The sequence below is a fragment of the Sturnus vulgaris genome, chromosome 7 (assembly GCF_052056855.1).
Source record: "Sturnus vulgaris isolate bStuVul1 chromosome 7, bStuVul1.hap1, whole genome shotgun sequence".
In the NCBI taxonomy this organism is placed as follows: domain Eukaryota; kingdom Metazoa; phylum Chordata; class Aves; order Passeriformes; family Sturnidae; genus Sturnus; species Sturnus vulgaris.
The window spans coordinates 24,985,238-25,006,594 of NC_142249.1; the positions used below are offsets into that span (position 1 = coordinate 24,985,238).

The 21,357-nt window shown below is 39.8% G+C and overlaps 1 protein-coding gene across 3 annotated transcripts in view; it reads left to right on the plus strand.

Moving 5' to 3' along the window:
* The first annotated feature begins 2,255 nt into the window (after window positions 1–2,255).
* Window positions 2,256–21,357, plus strand: part of RBMS1 (RNA binding motif single stranded interacting protein 1) — a 141,652-nt gene continuing 122,550 nt past the window's right edge. The window contains exon 1 of one of the 3 annotated variants that reach the window (XM_014880859.2): window positions 2,256–2,647. In XM_014880859.2, coding sequence (XP_014736345.1) covers window positions 2,573–2,647 — 75 coding nt within the window. In that variant the 5' untranslated portion in view covers window positions 2,256–2,572. The remainder of the gene's footprint in view (window positions 2,648–21,357) is intronic. The other 2 variants (XM_014880860.2, XM_088168147.1) reach the window with 2 other exon arrangements.

Sequence of the window (21,357 nt, forward strand, 5' to 3'; positions counted from 1 at the left end):
TAGAGCAAAAGACTTTGTTTGAGGAAGTTCTAAGTCTTTGCAAGGAGAGACTGAGGAGCTTGGAGAGCAGCTTTAGCTGTTATGGTTGAAATCAAATACTCTCTTAGCCAGATTTGTTCTTTCATCACTTCCAGGAGCTGTTGTGGCAGAGTGCATTGCTGCTCCTCTCACTGGCAGCCATCAGCCATTACCTATAACTTGACACAGTTAAGCTGGAGACTGTTGAAGTTGTAAATGCTGGAATGATATAGGCTGCATTTCCCCTCTTCTCATTTCCTAAAGTGTTTTTTTTTCCATCTGGATGCTTCTCTCCTCATTCAGGATTGCACAATATACTTGTGACAACCACAGTTGCTGTTTACAAGAAGATTGATTCTAGGAAAACACTCTTTATTTCCAGATGTCTTCAGTATAATATTTTCTTTCAGATCTCATTCTTTCCTTCTCCTCAGAAAAATCCCCGCAAAGTGCATCCATAAGTCTTTATTTCTTCTTCTTCCTTGTTTTGTTTTTCTTAGACAGAAACTAAGTGTACTAGCACCCGTAACCTGTCAGTTTATGAGAGGCCAACACACATTCTTTATAGTTCAACCAAGAACTTCAGACCACAGTTTGGCAGTTCTCAAAGCAGTCTACAACAGTATCCTCACGTATCTGGGCTGTAGGAACACATTTCCCCATGAAGCTCTGAAACTTCATTTCTGCTGTCCTCTGACCATGCACTACCCTGGAGCCATATTACCTGGCATTCCTTGCAGATAATTGCTGCCTGTATGCTTTTTCCACTGCATAACGCCAGTGTACAGAAGACAGCTGATTTTAGCCACAGCCATTTCAGCTTTTCCAGATGCACATTCTTAACCCCCTCAAATACCTGATATTTCTGTTCTGCTCAGCTTTCCCCTAGCTTTAATCTTTGTCCTTCTCACAGAAGACATTATCAGCTCCTATGTTTTCTGTGTTTCTCCTTGTTTTCATAGTCGTTCTAGCCGTACGCTAACAAACAAAAAACCATCTCAGAACAATCCAAACAAACCCCCCAAATCTAACCAAAACTCAAAAGCTTCCATGCCTCTTCTGGAGAAAATGCCTTCTCCTAAAGATGCACCTAGTCCTTTAATTTGTGTGGACTGCAAAGTGTGCACAATTCTCTTCTCTGGGAAAAAAAACCAAAAAACCAACAACAACAACAAAAAACTTTTAAAGTGATCTTAATAGCTGGCAAGGAGAGCTGCAATGTCATTTGCGTAATTGTCCTCTGCTCGGCTGGAATTTGGAAGAATATCTGCAGTTACCTCTCATTGCTCAGCCTGCACCACGGCTGCACAAAGGCTGCCTTTGCTATCACCCTGGGATGCCTGTACATCCTTCAGGTTTTTAATATTTCTGTCCACTATTATCACATTCAGTTTGGCTGATGCTAGTAAAACCAGGAGTTTTGGTGGACATTATATACATGTTTTATTAATCAAACAATGCCGCAAGACAAAAATGATTGTGATTAGTGTGACAAAGAAATGGCACCTGCTTAATGGTCTCAGGGTCAGCTTATCTTTGGGTTGAAAAGAGTTGGATTTGTCAGAAGTAAACCCACTGGACTGAGTTTTTTTACACATAACAGTAGAGCATAGTATGTCACTGGTCCCTACTTCTAATGTTCAGGAAATTAGCTTTCACAGAGAAAATATTCAAGTGAAAAAATACAGCTATTATTGTATAGAACAGGAATGTTTCCTGTCGGAGAACTCAGCACCACTGGCTAAAGTACAAATTTAAGAACGTGCAATGGGCCAGACAGAGAATTTGGTCTGGCTTTGTGGTTGCTGCTCTGTAAACTGATTTTAGCACTGCAGTCTCTTCTGCTCCGGTAGATAAATGGACCCTGTACCATTAGGCGGAATTGAAGACAAATTTGGTTTTCCAAAATTGTACCCAGTTTTCCCCTCCAGCTTGTGCCCTGCACCACTGCTCAGCAGCGGGATGTAGAAAAGAGGGAAGGCGATAACAAAGCTAATTAGGTCAGAGCCGAGCCGGGCGCGATACGGCCACTGCAGCCCTCCTCCTCCTTCTCCTCTCCTCTAGAACGTGGAAAGCCTGCGCTCCGCTCCCGCCGGGCACCGCAGCTTTCCCCGGCGCTGGAGCGGCTCTCGGGCCCCCCCGCCCCGGGGCTGCCCCGCCGCGGGGCCACGGCTGGGGCTCGCCCCGGGCTCCGAGCGGGGCTAAGCGCCTCCCCTCGCCCTGTCCCCCGCCCCTCCGCCAGCCCTGCCCCGCCGCCTGGCACCGCCGCGCCGGCCCCGAGCGCTCCCCGCGCCGCCGCTCCGCTGCCGCTGCTGCTCGGCCCGGCCGGGCGGGGACTTGGCAGGAACTCCCGGGCAGAGAGCGAGAGTGCCTGCCCCCGCTCCGCTCCGCTGTGGCTTTTGGGTGGAGGAAGGTCTGAGCTCGGCCGAGGAGCAGCAGCAGCCGCCGCAGCCGGAGAGGAAGAGGCAGGAGGGGAGAGAGAGAGACGGAGAGGCGGCTGGAGCCCCCCAAAGTACCCCCCCATCCCTGCACTGCAGGCTACATTTCCAGCTTCATGGGCAAAGTGTGGAAACAGCAGATGTACCCCCAGTACACCACCTACTACTACCCCCAGTATCTGCAGGCGAAGGTAGGGTCCGGCACGCCGGGCGGCGCGGCGGGTCTGGGGCTGGCCCCGCTCCGGGCGGCCGGACAGGGCCGAGCCGGGCGGGAGCTCCGCGGCTGGGGCACGGCCCGGGGTAGGCGGTCAGGTTGCACCGGGGGACGGAGACAGGAAAGAGCCGGCAGCCCCTTCCTGCCGCCCGCCGCCGCCCCGGGAGCCCCCGCCGGGCTCCCACCCCTTCCCCTGGCTCCCCACCGTGCAGTCTCCGACCTGACTCCCCTCTCGCCTTTCCCCTCCCGCTGTCGGTCCCTCCTCTTCCCCGGGGCTCTCGGCGTGTCTCCTCCTTCCCCAGCACGTCCTCGGCCACCCCGCCGCAGAGCGGAGCGCTGCGGGCCGCGCTCCCGCTGCCTTCGCCCAGCGCAGCCCCTGGAAGGCGGGGAGAGCCCCCGAAGTTGGGCCGGCTGGGGCTGCCATGGCCGTGCCTCCGCCGCGGCGGGGCTGCTGTGACATCCCCAGGGGTGACAGGGCGTGCTTACTGCTGCCTGGGGATGGCCGTAATTCCAGTTAAATACGGGCATTGGAGAAGCTGTCGGGCTCGGGTGGGTACTCATTGTCTGTGGAGTTGGACCTTTGTGAGCTGCCACCTCGCAGTTTTCAAACTGGATTAAAAAACGCATTAAGGGTCCAGCTCGTAATGATTAATGTTGTTCACGGGTAGCTACTGTTTGCGGGGATATTGATGTTAGTAATTCTTGCGGTGGAGGATCTCCGCCTTTTTCCCTTTCTCCTTCAAGTCTTTAAGGGCAGCCAGCCCCACTGCTCTAGAAGCATCATGCTGCAAACTGGCAGATGCAGAGGTGGTTGCATCAGCTGTCTGGAACATTTAGCATAAGCCTTTCCAACCACCAGTGACACTCCTCACAAATCAAAACAGACCCATATGAGGCTTCAATGTGTGAACTTTTTTTAGAGGTTATAACCGTGATGTGGGTTTGGTTGTGATTTTTTTTTTTTTCGCTGTTGAACTGTCTTACCTCTTCGGCAATGGCAGGAAAGAATTCCCTTCCCTTTATCTACACACTTGATAGGCGCTTCTTTTTATTGTGTTTGTGTTACTGTATTGTGAAATGTATTTTAGACTGCTTGGCTAAAAAATAAATTCCATTTGACAGTCATGAGACATTTTACAAGGCAGCAATGAGGAGGCTTTGAAATGTGCTTTCATATGTATGAAATTGACAGAAATGTGATGAAGGTCTTTAGGTGATTTGAAATGACTAATCTGTTAAATGTGTGGTTGACATCAGGCTAAAGATGTACAGACTATAGCCATTTAAAGATTAAGCTGCAGAGTAATCAGTACATTACTGTTTACATATATATTTAATGCATTATTTTAAAGAAAGGTGGAATGCCTAAAGGACAGCCTTTTGCATCTCTTAGCTGTATGACTGTATGCACATTCTCACATGAAACAAATGTCTTTATTCAGAAACTTTTACCTTCATGGTTTTGTGTGGCAATAGTAAGTCACAAACCAAGTACGTAACATGGAATATGTATAAAGCAGTATCATTTGGCTCTTTCGACCTGTAAATAATTGAAGAGGGAGATAAATTCTAATAGCTTATAGTAGTTAGTAGAGAATGATCCTAGAAATCCGTGATCCTATGAGAAAGCATGATGAACTGTCTTTTGAAAATGTTTCCTGTACAGATAATTTAATATTGATTTGTATTACAGTCAATGAGATCTTCAAACTGTCTTGCAGTCTTTGCTATAAAATTAAACAGCCTGAAATTGCATTGCTCTGTTTCAGCAGAGAACACAGAGCTGTTTGACCTACACACATGAAATGAAATATATGAGATCCAGGGAAAATTTCCTGTTTTCAGAGATCTTGATTTTATAAAAGAAATAATAGAAGAATAGGTGTCTCCTTGCTATAGATACAGGGACCAGTGACTGTAGGTTTTGATACTCAAGTATGCAGAATCCAGTAATAGAAGCAATCTTCCCACTATGGATCCTCTCTGAATATGTAGAAATTTGTTTAATTCATATTTTTTAGCTGTTACTATTCTTTGGGCCCTAAAACACATCACTGTCCACTCTATGTCCACTCTTTCAGTAACTCAGGAGAAATCTTTGGTTTTTATTAAACACAAGTGGTAATAGAAGTGGATTGCCTTTGCTGAATGAACGGTGGGTAATAGTACATAATTGCACTGGGGGAGGTAGGAAAATCTTCTAAACAAGAAGTTCTTCTTCTCATCTTTTCCTTATTTAAATAATGATAGAAAATCTGCTGACTAATAATCTGCAAATCAATAACTAGGAGGTGACAGGAATTTCTTGAAGATGGATTTTTCTGCGGCACGCTCAGAAATACTCATTAGATAAATTGCATACATTCCTAATGGCTCTTTAGGTTAAAATGTTGATGTGGTCAACTATTTTAATTGATATTAATATGTTTTAGATTTTTAAAAACAGATTTTGTATTTGACTGTTATGATCTTCACAATATTATTCATGAAGTATTCAAGCTGGTTCAGTGATATATTCTGTGAGGAAATATAAACATTTGCTATGATTCAGCACCTCCCTCCCCCTAGTCTTTGGGAGTTCATCATCAAAAGAGATTAGTGAAACCATGGACTTAAATGAAATGAACAAAATTAACATTGGAAAAAGGCTTTTAAAATGAAATATCATTATGGCAATGAAAACAGTTTGAAATGGCTTTAAGTTGAAGCTTATAAACCCTTCATTTTTAGGACAGTTTTTACTCTGGAATGATATGTTTGACATATCTGCTAAATTTTGTGTCTTCTAATGGGTGTATGCTTTAGGACAGTTCCTGTATTGCAGAATTGTATAGCTTGTCAGAGAGCATTAAAAATATTTTCCAAGTTCAGTGGATGTTTCCAATGGTTTAGGTGCTTTCTTTAACCATATTTCTGTAACATTGCTTTTCAAATTTCAACTCAATTGTATTTGATTTCCATACTTGAAGCTGTACTTGTAATTGAAAATTTTTGTATTTCAACATTTTTGAAAATTATTTTCATTAAGAATCCATGTGTTCTACCAGTGCTTAAAGGCCTGTCTGCTCAGGAGTAAACCCTGGCTCTGCCAGGCAGAGTATTGTAATATTTAACAAGACAGAGTACACATAAACAAATACAAATGTATAGAGACATGTTTAGGCCACAATCTGTTCGCTTTGGTCAAGTAAGAAATAAAAGTGAGTTTATATTTTGTTTTCCCATATCAAATGGAATTCAGACTCACAGTGCACACAACAGTTTACAATTAAATTGTGATAACTACCTGTATTACTGGTATTCCCTTGGAGAGTCATTTGACAATATGAGTAATTCCACTAGTGGGCTTCTGTATCATAAAGGAAAACTCTTGGTGTAAGAGAGAGTTTGTAGAAGACAGCAAGATTTCCTGTAGATAGCATGGCTTATCTGAAGTGTAAGCATTTAGTAGTTGTAGATAATACCTATGTGATACTTGAATTCTAGTTATTTTGTACGGTATTAAGTAAGAAAACCTAGAACTAATGGAGTCTTGTGAATCTTGCTAAATTATCTTCGAGTGGGCTTTGAACTTTACCATTTGGTAACTGCAAAACTGGTGCTCTGGCAGTTCTGAGAAGAACCAATATTTCTAGAATTTGTGTGGGTTTGTAGGCAGGACTGTAGATTGATATAAACTGTAGTGAGCAGGCAGATTCTGCCATGTCAAAACCTTGTTCTCAGGTTGTTGAAAGCAAACTTTAAAATGGGAACACTTAATTTTTATCCAAGGCTGTTGATGGCAGAGTAAGAAGGAAATCAGTCAACAGTATTAAACCAAGTAGACATGAAATTTTCTTACTAGCAGACACTGGATAAGCTGCAGTTTAGTGTCAGTATATGAAATTAATAGACCAGTGTAGAACCTTCTGCTTCTAAAGCAGAAGTAGGACCTGCTAATTGTCTGCTGCTAATGTTACCTTGGCACTGCACTCTTCACCAAGCACAGGTCTGTCACCCTTTAAAAAGTTTCAGTGGCTTATGAGCTGATTTTCATCAGCATCAATGATTACTAATTCTAATCAGTTTAGTTAGATTTATTCCCTATGCACCAAGACTGCAAAATCTGTACGTAGTAAAAGACAAGTTTAAGTGAAGCAGAGTACGTGTGTTTATAAGGTTGGACAGAAGTAATTTGCACATTTTATATTCTGGGAAGTTGTATTCACTGTCCTTAGTTGTGATCTCTGTGGTTCTTGACTAACTTAGAAATTCATTGAAATAAAAGAAAACACAGGTTAGTTGCAGGCAAACTTTTTGTCTCCACGGGGTTACCTGATCCCATTATCCTCCTCAGCTTCTTAAATGTGTTCTCTCCTATTCCAGACAGGCTGGAAGTTTATTGTGAATCTATCCAAAGAATTCCTTCCAAAAATGTACTATACTGTGGAAGGGAAAGAATTGTAAAAATCTAACCATTCTAAGAAAAACGTGAATACTTTGGTGGCAAAATAATACCTCTGACTCTATAGAATTATTTCAGAGGATGGAAAATGAAGAGTATTAACTAGAAAGAGCATTTTCTCTTCTTCCAAACATCCCAGTCCAAAACTGAGAACATCTGTTTGCACCCATACATCAGACTAGTAACTTTTTGTCACTGGTCACAATGATTGTTCCACGTGATTGTTCCAGCGAGCTTGTTTTGTGAAGGGCATCTCTATCCTTGTCCCAGTTATAGCTACTTTGAACTTCTAAAGTTTGGTTCAGGTAGCCTGTGATGAACTAGAAATATGCCCTTCAGAAAGTATTCTAGAAACTCTTGATGGAATAATGCTTATATATGCAAAAACATCTCTAGAAATGGGTTGAGCAGAGTTCATACAAAGCTCTGCACGTGTTCATATCATGCATTTTAGTGTACTTTACTAATTAATTTACTAAGTTATTTTACTCTCTAAATAACTCTGATAAAAGAACATGAACTGTAGAAACACTTCACACTACCGTCATCTTGAGGACTGACTTCATTGAAGTCAATGTGAGTTTTGCCTTTCATTTCAGATAAGCAACGTTTATTAGAAACTTGATTTATGGTTGGGTTATGCTGATCATGCTTAATTTGGAAGTGATTTGCGATGCCATGATGGTCATACTCTTCACTTCAGAGGAGCAAAAGTTGGGGAGTGCAACTCAGAGATGTGTGATCAGGGCTGGAATCAAGGAAAAGTTGCAATGGCATCCATAAGATGTGTTAATTTTGTATTTTTCTCCTAGGGACTCTGTTAAAGAGAGTTTTTAAAAAGCCACAACTTTCCTCCGTGAATCCAAGCTCCTTATAGAGAGGGATAGTATAAATATACACATGCTACAGACTGAATTTGCAAATGACAAAGTAAAAATATTTTCTCCACTGAATCAGTGGTGGAAATTAGGTTCTTATTAGCTTTGTAGGTCTAGAAGTTTGAGACTAAACTCATCCCTGGAGTACCCCACGCTTGGGGCTTAATTTGATATTGTGTGATTTGCCTCATTTAACAAATGTCAGCAAAATCTTGGTCCCTCTTTGTGTTTCTGTAGTAACTTTGCTGCAGACATATGAGCAGATCCTGAGTCTGATGGTCTTATGGGACTGACTTTAACAGAAAAGTGATAAACCGATATATGACTTGAAATAGTCTTGAGACATTTATTCAGTGCTGTTTTCCTTTTGTATTTGATTGTTAACCCCCTCCAGGCACCAGATTTGTGAATGTGAAGTTTATATCCAGTAGGTAGGCAGCAGCTGTAAGAAGCCAGAATTACACAATGTCTGATTTGTGCTGGTGTATTTTCTAGCTTTACCCTCAGCACAGGATCCCAAGGCAGTCATGAAAGGTGTGCAATAAGTTTGTGTGGGGAGAAGCTAATTTTCTTTGAATAAAACAGTTCTTTACAGCATGTATTTTTCAAAACTCAGGTGGTACTCTTCATAATGATAGTAGTTTTTTTTCTCATTACTTTTAAACCAGAATTGAGCATGCTATGTACTTCTAAATACTTTGATTCTAGTTAGAGCATGTCTCTAGATCTCAGTCTCAAGGATGAAATTTCCTTAGTAAATTTCTGAGCTTCCACTCATGTTGAAAGAACAAAGAAAATGTAGGCAAACTTATTCATGTTTTCCAATGAAGAACGATACAGTGTAGTAAAGCATTATTTTCTAAATCTATTTTTCTATAAAACAGTACCTTTAAGAAATATATCTTTTTAGTATATACATCAAAAAAACCACCTTGGGCTCAATTTTTCATCTGGTTTGAAGTCCAAGTAGCAAAGTTTGAGCTATCAATGTTGATAGTAGATGCATCACTCAGAAAGAGAATTGATGCTACTAGCACAGTGCTTCTAATGAAGGAAATGAGATTGTGGTAGTAGTAAAGAAGTTTGAACAAAGGCGTAGTATTAAATGGGAAAATATGTCTTGGTACAGTTATGTATTTCAGTTTCAGTCTTCCATAATCAAGAGCAGTTAACAATGGTTTTTAAGAGAAATTGTTTTTCATTAAATTATGTTTTTTGTTTGAGAAATAGTCCCTTGAATATGTATGCTCAGATTTAGCTAAACTTATATAATTGTTTTTGTTAAATTGCACAGACTTCTTGTGGCCTGTGCAAAGTAGTATTCACAACTATTTCAACTGGGGAAACTCCTACTTTGCTAAAAAAGTGAAAAATGATGGAAAAGCATGTTGATAAAAATCTGTTCTATCGAGTTTAATTAATTTCATTCAAAACTGACACAAAACAGACTCAGGTCATATTTACTGTAGTTAAATATTATTATCTGACTTCATGCATCCTCTTAGTCTTCCTCAGCTGAAAATACCAAGATCTGTGTTTAAATGTTATTTCATTTATTAGTAAGGTAGTTAACATTAGTTAACTTACTAATGTTATTAGTAAGTTCTAAGGTGAATTATGTTATCTCAGAATAGAGGAAGACAAAGAGCTTAGACATGGGTAGGTATAATCAGAGACATGGCTCACTTGTTCCATGGTAGCTTTTGTAGCACTGTGTTCTTGTTCATGGTCTGAGATTGTAAGAGCACGTTTCGTCTCAGCTGCTCCAACTTGATGAAAACATTTCAAAATATATTTAAGCTAAATTTGTGAAATCTCAGCATGCATGTAAGGCCTCATGCTTCAGAATTATTCCAGGTAGATAAACAGAGCTTACTGATACAAAATGTTTGGTGTGACTCTTGAGAGGGAAGTATTGAGGTTTTCTAGAGAGGTAGAGTGAACAGGCTTCACTTTGGGGATTTTACAACAGGTTAAGAAATGAATTCCTGTGCTTGTCTCTTGGCAACACACACTGACACAATTTCCACAGCAGTTTATAGGCTGTGGTAGTATCTGTGACCTCTTCTATCCCTCAGGCCATAGCTACATAATCACTTTAATTTTACATAACTATGCACAGCAGCCAAAAAGGGCAAACTTGTCTTCCCCTATTGCTCCCAGCAACCCGTTCCTCTCCCTTCCCCTGTGCTGGCCCTGGCATTTGTACAATCGGTCAATGAGCTGAATCAGGAAACCAGTCTGGTTGAAAACTAAGCCCAAACCCCCCAGCTGCAGTACCGTCTTACAGTGGAGCAACTAATGAGATACTTCAGAAATTTGAGATTTACATGGCTATGGGTGAAGTTGTCTCCAAAAGAAGTCTACTCCCTTGGGTCTCACTTTTGTCTGATGCACTGGTGCCGTGTAGCTCCTCTGGATAAAAGGTTTTCTGGGGCCTTGGCCAACAGGGCTGCTGATTACACATAAATTTGCTGATTACACATAAATGCAGATAACTGCTAACATAATTTTTTCTATGAATTTATCTTCTTTTTTGTTGTTTTAAATTGTGTTAAATATTGGTTCTCTAAGAGTTAAAAAACCTTTTGAGTCTGTCTTTCATTCTTAGGACCAATGATTGTGGAGGTAAGTGTGAAATAATTTGCTGAGAGGGCTTAAGTTAGGTATAGGCCTGGGAGGAAAGAATCAAATGTAAATGAAACTTCCAGAGGCCTTGTAGCATAGTGTTACATCTAACTTTCCATTTTCAGCACAGTGCAACATTGATATTTTATTTCATTCTGGGGAAAGAGGGGAGAAGGCTGGCACTTCAAATTAGCAGCAGCTGCAGAATTAAGACAAGGGTGTTAGTGACTCATTTGGAAAAGTACTAGCTAAAACATTCTGTCTCCTAGAAAAAACATTAAAGAAGGGTTTATGATACAAACTTTGAATTTTGTGAATTGTCTCAGTGACCCTCTGGTTCCCTCCGGGTAGCTTTCCTGATTAGTGACCATTTGCTTTCGACTATTGTACATGAAAGTGAGGAGAATACACAGGGACATTTTGGAGGGGGAAACATGGCTCCTGTCAGGGTCAAATACTCCAGAATAACTCTTAACTTCTTCTGACCCAATCAGTTGTCCAAAAGCTCAGACTATTGTTGTTTCAGGTAGCTGGAAAAAAGGGCTATTATATGTAGTCGTTTCTTTGAAGCGTTTGAGTAAATGACAGAGTAGTCAAGCTCCAGTTTCTCTGAACACAGGAAACCTGGATCATAGAAGAAGTTTCTTTGTTCTCAGTCCTAAATTTCTTTCCCCAGTTCACTATTCTCACTGTTCAAGCCTTTTACTAGACTGTATTCAGTGTTTATATTTAGGTTGTTCTCTACTCTTTCCACATCTGTATTTGGGAAAGGTTTTTTTCCTTTCTGTGATGAATATGGGTATTTCCCTGGTTTATGCCCAGGTCCTGCAAGTGGCTTTATTTAGAAGAGCAGGCTATTTTAAGAAGAGAAGGCTAAGGGCAGATCTAATCACTGTCTAAATGTATCAAATAAAAATGCATTGAAAAAGTGGAGACACACTTCTTGGAGATGCATGAGGATAGGATCGCAGGATTATTCCGGTTGGAAGGGACTCCAGGAGCTCTCTAAATCAGCCTTCTGCTCAAATCAGGTTTGTCTAGAAGATCAGACCAGGTTGCTTAGAGCATTATTTGGTCTGTTCTATAAAGTCTCCCAGGGATGGAGATGCACAGCCTGTCAGCACAATGCTGTTTCAATGCTAGCTGTTCTTGTAGTGATTTTTTCCTTATTTCCAGTCTGAACCTCTCTTTTCTCAATTTAGGCTCATTGACTTATTCTCAGCCATGGACCACTGTAAGAACCTGGCCCCTTCTCCTTGATAACCTCCTCATAAATTTCCATTCTATAAATGGAATGCTATTAATTCCCACCAAAGCCTCCATTTCTCCAGCCAGAACAAACCCAGTTCCTTCAGCTTTTCACAGAATATGTGATCCAGCCCTCAGCCATCTTGACAGCCCTGCACCGATCTCACTCTGGTTTATCAGTGCCATTTACTGGGGGCTCAAAGCTGCGTGTGGGATTCTGAATGGAGCCTTTCAAATGGGGATCGTCTCCGCCCTTTGTGAATGCAGCCCAGCAGGAACACCAGAGCATGCTGCTGGCTTATGCTGGGCTGGCTGTCTGCCACAGCCCCCAGGTCTGTTCCAGCAGAGCTGCTCCTCTGCCAGCCAGCTCTCAGCTGACATAATTTCAAGGGACTCTTCCTCTACAGGTGCAGAACTTTGCACTTCTCTGAGGTAAAAATGTTAAACACACCAGTCCCAGTATAATGACTTGCAGTGCTCCACTTGGTCCAGGCATGACATTCACTGCTTTCCCCTTGTCTACAGAGCTGGTGGTTTTATTGTAGAGGGGAATAGGCAATAGGGGGCAACACAGTGGACACAAGTTAGGACATAAGAAAATTGGAATTACATATGAAGAATTTTTTTTTTTTTCATCATAAGTGTGACCTGAAGGTACTGAGAAAGGTTCTGGAATCTCTTGGAGATGGTAAAGAACTCAACTGGACAAGGTCCTGAGCAACCTGCTCTTGGAGGGAAGTTGGACTGTATGACCTCCAGTGCTCCTTCCCAAACTGGTGTGATTCTGTAAGGCTGGCCCTGGTAGCCATCCATCAGCATAAGAGGCTGTAAAGAAACTGTTACTGTTCCTTCCATGTTCCATCCTTGTAAGCTGTGCTATTGAATTTGGAAAGGAAAGTTATAGGAGGAAATCCCTTTTTCTGTTTAACAGAACATGCATTATACAAGTATGCAAATGACATTTCAATAATCATAAATCATGCAAATTCCCTCATCCCATTTTAGCAAATATCTTGTTTAAGCTTCTTAAAATTTGAGGTTTTAGGTTTGTCTATTTATTTTTCTCCTGGCAGAACATTATAGTGCTACAAAATTATGCTGTAAATTGTGACAGATTTGTATACAGTCTTATACCAAACTACTTTTTTCGGCTGACATTTCTTGTTCCTGCATCAAATCAGAATGTGTTGATAAGTTTTTGTCTGGAAGATGGATTCAAAATGAAATAAAACAATAATTAACCCCCAAATCTTGTTTCTTTCCAAGCAGACATTATGCAGAGGTACAGTAGAATACTGAGGAAGGCAGTATTCTTTCTAGTAGAAAAAATTGGAAGAATTGACATATTCCTATTGCTTTTCACTAACAGTTCTGCTATATTTCACATGACTTTTCTTCCAAATTACAGTAAGTTCATCAGCTGCAGGAGCTATGGATACATGAAAGGCTTCCAAAGCCACCCACCCAACTTCTTTAGCTCTCTCTGCTTTTATTAGCACTTCTTTCCAGTGTCTTTTATACAGTCTCCCCCAGATTTTCTAAGGATTTTCAATGGCAAGTATAATAATAGGAACTCACATGTTCTCAAATCCCAGAGTTAATCTTAAAGATGCTGCTTTTACTAGATCTTAAAAAAAAAAATCACAGCTATGGTTGTCAACCAGATTGGTGATGAGAAAAACATGTAAAACCCACCAAATGTCAGCTCATTTTCACACTGCTAACTAAACTGATCATAGTTGTCCATTAATTCTGAAAATAAGGTTTCTTGTTAAGTGCCAGAATATAAATTTAGGGACCCAACACTGGACTAAGTTAGCCCTAAGGTGACTTTCAGTGCCAGAAGGTCAAAGATAGCAGCATTGTCACTGCAAGTCATTATACAGAAGTTACCAGTTGAACACTTTACTTTTTTTTCTTTGTCCTGGAGTGTTTACCTTGATGGTGACTGGGTTATCCAAATATAAAAAAAAAAAAAAGAAAAAGTTCAGATTTTTCCAAAAATACAGAATTGGGAAAACATGAAGATACATTTGTATATTGGGGTTGTCTTTGCTCTTAGGAATTTTAAATGCTATTCTTGGAAATTTATTTAGTTGAGGGCCTGAGACTAAGGAGGAGTGTTACCAAGCATCTAACACTTACATGCTGAGTAGCTATGCTGCTTTCTGGGAGAAATAGCAAAATACCATTTTAAAAATGAAAGAGAATGACAAAAGTTTACTTTGTCATATTGCCTCCAGAATAGGCAGAAAAGCAGCTATGTATATTTTATATTTGTTGCCCCTTTCCTTCTTTTAAAGTTGAAAGTGGAATTCTATGTCAGATGAATAATTGAATAATGATCAAATGAATAATAGATACCTTTTTTATTCATATGAAATATAATGGGTCATTTTCCATGCTTACTTACACTCTAGTCAGCTCTGTCAAAGTTAGTATAAATGGCTGTTCTTTTACTGATATTTATATGGAGTTTAGAAATGTATATATGCTGAACAACAGAACTCCTGGCATTTCCGTGGCACAGCTCTTAAGAGTAGGAGTTTATCTGAGTTTATTCTGGTCTTCTCATTGGTGGAAACTCTGCTACTGTTGTCATCCATGGAGGATGCTGCACATCCCAGTGCTCTGGTGGTGGTTGTATACACACATTTTTAAAATGTGTTGGATGTATAGTCTAGTTTAGATTTACGTACTAGTTGTTAAAATATATTCATAGTTGATTCAGTTTCCTTGATTGATTAGTTACTGGTATTCTTTCATCTTTGAAAGTGTGATGCCTCCTCTGCAGGATAGCCTGTGCTTCAAGTAATTTAGATGTTGGGCAACTAGTGAAGTATGGATGTGCATGTGTTATTTATACATACTCTGGGTTGCTGTCTGTGTAATGAAGGTATTCATGTGTAAAATGGGCACAAGTTTGTGACTTTTTCTTAAATTAGGACCTCCGTCCTTCTCTTGACGCTGATACTGAGCTCCATGTTCTTTAATTTAAATGTCCCTAAAATCTCGTCTTTGCAGAAAAATCATGCACCAGAATCTTCCTTTTATGTCACGAAATAATAAACATAATCTTAAGTTGAATATTTATTTTATTACAGCCCCCCATTTTTCAGTTTAAATGATCTGGAAAATCTCCAGACCGTAGCAGACAGGCCATAGCTTTGAAGCAGAGTTCAGGAGCCTCTGGATGCCTTAGAGACAGAGCAAAGAAGTCTCACCAGTATCAAGGGTTGTGTACAAATTTGAGCAGCTTTGTCTTGCCTAATTATTGGAAGGTGTTGGGAGCCTGAGCTGGGATTTCTGGGAGTAGAAAGCTGAGAGCCATGTCTGAGAGTGACAAATGTTTCACAGTTTTAGTAAGAATCTTTTGATAATTTGTACTTATAGGAATAGCATCTGGAAAAGAGGAAAGGAAAGCATGTCTCAGAATGCCACTGAGATAACAGCAGAGAAGTACTCTGGGTTCTGCAGTTTTATTTAATGTTGGCCTCATGGAAATGACAGACACCTTTAGAACTACCCACTGTTAGTCCTTGTGCCACGTTGGGGCACCGAGCCTGATCTTGAGAGTGGTGGCTTTTCACAGAAGGGAGATGGTTCCATGGGACTGTTCCAGTTTGATTTCTCTGCCCCCAGCACTGAGCTCGTCTCTGGAAGTGGCTTAAATAGGCTCTGAAAAGCTGGCTGTAGACCTGCCTCTTGAGCCTTGTGCTGTCATTTGACATAGGAAAAGAGGAAAAGGTGACTGAAAAGTATGAAGCCAGATGGAGGGAAAATGTGAGGAAAACTAATTTTGAAAGAGGAAATTTGCTGTAGGGAACAGATAAAGGAAAAGAATGAGTGAAAAGAGCAGAGAAGGGCAGAAGCCAAATTCAGTGGAGAGGCTGTGGCATGTGTGCCAGAGCATGGCACAAGAAGACACCTCCATCTGCCAGACCATCCATGGGGAGTTGCACCTCCAACAAAAGGAGATTGAAGGCAGTATTCTGCAAGAGCTCAGTTTGGGGACTGCTAAAGTTCAGCAAGAATAAAAGGTTACTTTCACAAAAACAATGGATGATTTTGGGGAACAGACAGACAAGACCTCTGGGTAAGGCCTTGTTTTATACAGATTGTGAGAGGACAATCCTGTTGTGATACTGGATATAAAGTTACAGAGGTAAACTTCTCAGAACTGAAGAGTTTGGTATTTCTTTTTACTTCTTGTAGTGTATACATTTGTTTTATTATTACACTGAAACTAGAATAGATTCAAGAACTTCCTGAACACTCTCTCAAGCAATGTGGTGGTGGTGTAATTTTTTGATATTTTATATGTTCAAGAATTCTCTTATCCTGATAGGCCTGTCATGAATCTGAATCCAAGAGAATATACAGTATAGCAAAGACTAAATGGAGTTAGTGTCCACTTAGTAGACCGAGTATTACTGCTCTAAGCAGAAGTGGCTAAACAGAAAAGAAACCTAAAAGGCTCCCATCTCAATATAAAAGATCAGAAGAGTATCCATGGGGAATAGAGCTTAGTTGAAATTATGCAGTATATCAGTCAGAATGAAACTTAGAACTTACAGTAAGATATTCTTTTGTCTTTAGACTTCATGCATAGAGAGACATGCTTTCTTACATTAAAGTTTTCCTTGCTCATTTGTGCTGTTTGTACTACGCCAGAACCCTTATGTGTCCAAACACCCTGCTCTGCCCATGTGTCAGTCAGCTCAAGGCTAAGGCCCATCACTGCAACCCGAGGAGATCCTGTGTTTGGACTAGAAATAAAATTCTAGCCTCCTTTGGTGACCAGAGAAGTGGGCTTTCTGTTTAAATTAAGATCACTTGGAGGAAAAAACAGGACCTAGAGCAGGTTAGAAGTGCTCAAGTCATCACTGCAGAATAGCATTTGTAGTTTCTATAACTGAAATAGAATGATCTGTATATTTTAATTCATTTTATGTGAAGTGGCCAGAATTAATGTGTGTTATGGCCTTTGGTGGTGGTGGAAATTATGATACTCCAAAGGAGTGGCACACAGTTTGTGTTTTTCTGTCACAGTCTACCCTTGTGGAGCAACACTGCCACAAAAGGGCTTCAGTTTTATGAAGGAGTTGCAAATAATGCAGAGTGATTTTGCACTTTGAGTGTACTGTCCTGAAGCTATAACGACATCCAAACAAGAGAAGATCCTTTTTATTTTGTTCAGATTTAGCATCTATTTAGCTCTGTTCTGTAGCTTTTGGTTTTCTTTTTTTTGCATGTTGGGTTGTTTTTTTGTATTTTTTTTTTTTTAATTTCTGGTTATATTGGTGATGTTAACACTCAAAAATGATAAAATCTCAGAGTTTTGCAGCATATAGTTCCATCCTGCATCTTTCTTGTGTGCAGTCATCCCCTGAGAATGGTAATTGGCATCTAGTTCCTTGATTCTGACAGCAGGGATCCTTGAGAGGTAACTGCTGTGCCAGCACTGGGCATAGTATTGGCACAGCGAGCACTGGTAGAAGGCCAGGTATAAGGATTTGTTAGGTATTCTGGAAAATTTATTCCCAAATAGTTTCAAGTGGACGGAGATTTCTCCTTGAAAAAAAAGAGTGCCATTGCCCAAAACAACATAATCCACTTTCAAAGCCAGATGAACAAGGAAGGGAATTCTTCTTCTGCAAGGTGATTGCCTTGTCACAGCATTACTGGTAGAAATAGTTAAATTTAAATGTGTTAATGGATGCTCAAAGCTTCTATTCCTGCTTCTTTCCAGGATGAGGCCTTAAAGGTTTGATGGTTCTCAAGTAAACACGCTGGAGTGTTGGAGAGTAAAAGCTGTCAACGATGCAGAATATTGATGCTAACTAGATTTAGAGCTTGTCTGCACTTAAAAATATAATGGAGTTTATAAGGAAATGCTTTTCTGGAATTGTTGATGATATTAAATTCCTATATAGATGCTCATGTATCTACACATCCCTATCCAAGGTTATTTCAGAGTAGTTCTGGTAATTTTCCAAATGTAGACAAGACTTAATTAAGCTGACTCAGTGTGCTAAACTCATGTCACCTAAAACTCTATTAACTATATTGTCCTCTAATTAATGATTTTAACAGTTTTAATTATATGACTAAATCCAGTGATAGCAGAAGTAAATAAATGCACAATGAATATTTATTCTCCTCACTAAGTGAGCATTTTGTCTGCCTGCAGTATTCAGGACTGGGCTGCAGAGCACTTGGCAGAGCACAGATGAGATTTCTCTGCATTCTTTTTGATGTCTCTTTTCTTGAGAATTATAAGTACCGAAATTGCACATGTATCTTGGATTTAATTTTAAATTGAAAGGTTTCTAGGATGTGCAGTATTGCAAAACACAAGTAATTACGTGAGTGTATCATAACTATATTAACACATTTAATTAAATACCAGGAGTTTTAGAAGCCAAAAGTTATGTTGTACAGAGGAATGAATATGAAGTTGCTTAGCTTTATAAAAACCACATTTACTGTGATGCATATAGAGATGTATATTTAATTTAGTTACAGTAAGGGTTGGCATGAGAGACCAGCTCTGCTCAGTTGTAGCCCTCCAATTAAAATTGGAGGGGAATGGAGTTAAATAAGTAATGCTGAGTAGAATTTGACGCTAAATGCAGAAAAAAACTCAGCTGAAGTGTGCAGCATGTTCTACTTGTGACTCTTACAGACTTCAAGGGGAATTGTATATTTGCATCCCAGGGCAGAAATTGGCCGTGTGCTTGGAAGCATGAAATCTCTCAAGGTAATACTTCATAACTATGGAATGTATCCCATGACTGATATGTAGCTAAGAACTGAGAATCAAGTTACACATTAGGAATACTTGAAATTAAATATTTTTCTAGTTAAAGAGAGCATTATGCTGGGTAAACAATCTATGTTTTCTTTTTCTAGAGATGCATTGGAGCATAAATATATGAAGCATTTAAATATGTATGTTTGTATTTCCTGGTCTTTATTGGATTTTAGTAATAATTCCTTAAGAAATATTAAAGATCTTTCTCCTTGAGTTAATTTATTAGAGTTTTATATTTGACTTTTGAAGTATCTATTTTAAATTTCTTTTTACATTCTTCTTTTGTTTTCATTCCAATTAAGTTTGGAATTTCTGATTTTAGGCAATTAATTTCCAAACATACCAATTTGTTTCAACAAGAGAGGACCAAATATCCCTAAAAATCTTATTAGCATCTCCATAGAAGCATTTACGAAGGCACTGTCAGTGGTCTTTTATGAAAAAATGTTACTGAGAACAGAAAATAGATTGGTGAACTTTGTTGTATCTAAGATGTACAATAATTTCCTGACTTTTCATTTTCTCACTGACCCAGACCTTTCAAGGTACAAGGGAGCTGTTTTGTCCTCAAATGGACTCTTTCTGTAGTGTCAACTCTGCTCACTCTTCCCTGAATCCATTCCCAGTACAAGCTGAAGCCCCATACTGGGCAGGTTTAATGAGGGGTGTTGGATCCCTTCTGTCTTGTTCTCTTCCCATGATACTTCTGCCTTCCTAGAGTGTTGCTGTGCCAGGGAAGGTGATGATCATGATTTTGGCTAAACAGCTCTCATAGTTGTGGAGACCCTTCTCCTGCCTTTGAGCAATATAAGAAATTACTGAGGATCCAGCCAAAACTTCAGAAAGCAATAGGAGAGGATGTTTATTCGAAATTAAATAGTAAAGGAAAAGCAGATTTTCTTATATTTGTTCTTTGGTTTGATGTTCTGTTCCTGTGAGCCCGGGTGGTCAGGAGAGTTGTCTCTGGAAGCTGGGCATGACACACTGGAAGGTACTTGGCAATGGATGCAGTTTATTGTTCATTCCTCTTTGGAATGTCCCCTTGGAGCAGGCTGGCAGCCCTGCACAGGGGATTTTGTGCCTCAGGGAAACCCAGGGCACAGTGCTCTTAGGAATAAACAAAAGGAATCATAGAAGTGTTTTGTGTGATAATCCTTGGGTTTAAGGTAGACTAGTACTTCTTTAAAAACTTTGTTGCATTCTGTGAGTTCAATATCCTGTGACTAATGGGTACTATTAGGGAAATCTCGAATGTTCGGAGATAATGTCAAGCTCATCCCAGACCTGATAAAGAGCAATGCAACACATTAATCTCATTGTCAGAAGACCTATATATACATCTCAGCTGCAACAGATATGGTATTTTTTGCTAATACTTTATTTCTATCAGTTTTAATAGCCTTCAGCTCTGCGTCACAATTCATAAAATGCTTAATTATGAAAACAGAATTTGGAACTTACTAATGTAGTTAAGAATATTCACATGATTAAAAACCTGAAGTTCTATGTGACCTGTGCAGGTCAAGTCTGAAGTCTTGTGCCTGTCTTTACCAGATCTGTGAATTGCTTAGATTCTTACAAGCACTGTAAATTGTGTTCTTTCAGTAATAAATGAACTTTCTTCTTAAATTGAACTGAAGTTTAGGAATGCAGTGTTCTTTGTCTCATAATTGTCTGCCTACACACACTCAGTCTGCACTTCGAACAACTTGCCACTGAAGAAGCACATGTCCTGTATTTTTGGTCTCAGATGTATATTTTTGTAGCTGAAGATATCTTATACTAACAAAAATAACTTCATAATGATTATACATTAGAGGTAATGGTGCCAGTTTTACATTATTATGTGCGTACATACATGTTAGAACATGAATGATATTTTCAGAGTAACCAACCATACATTTTGTGGAACTTCTAAGTATTTCTGGCTCCATTAAAGTCTTCAACACCCCGTTGGTTTTTCCTTACTAATCCAGTATTGCCATTTGTTAGGCAGTGATGAATATGTTCTCCAGACAAACTAACGAAAGAAAATAGATCAGTTCTCCATCCAGGAAAACAACACGATGTAAACAGAATATTAGACAAGGGCTTTAGAGGACAATCTATCAATCTGTAAAAGAAAAAGGTCAGCCTGGTATGATGCCTCTAACTGTGCTTCAGAAGAGGTAAATATAAAACCATAAAGAAAAGCAACTGTCATTAAAAGTTAAGCCTGAAAAGCACAAGCTTCATTATCGTGCTGATCTGGATGAACCTTAAACAATGTTTACAGTAAGGTTTGGAGAGTTGCCTAGCACTGGGGTATACACAATTAAACAACATAGCTGAACTTTTCTTTCATGTCAGCATACTGCTAAAAAGACCTCCATTGTACTCATGTGATAGTCATTCTTGGAACTTACAACATAAACAGGAGGAGAGAGCACTGAGTATAATTCTATCCCATGGTGGCTGAGTGCATCGAGGAGCATGACTGCATTTTCACCTGTGCATCTTAAGGAGTAAATTATATATACAAAATAATGGTAAGGGTATAGCAAAACCTGAACTCAATTCAGACACGTGAATGTGTACCTGAATTTGGGAGTTGCAAGTATGGACTAATAGCTATTTAATATATTGCAAAATGAATTCTGATTGGTTTGGGCACCCTTATTTCTGTGACTAAT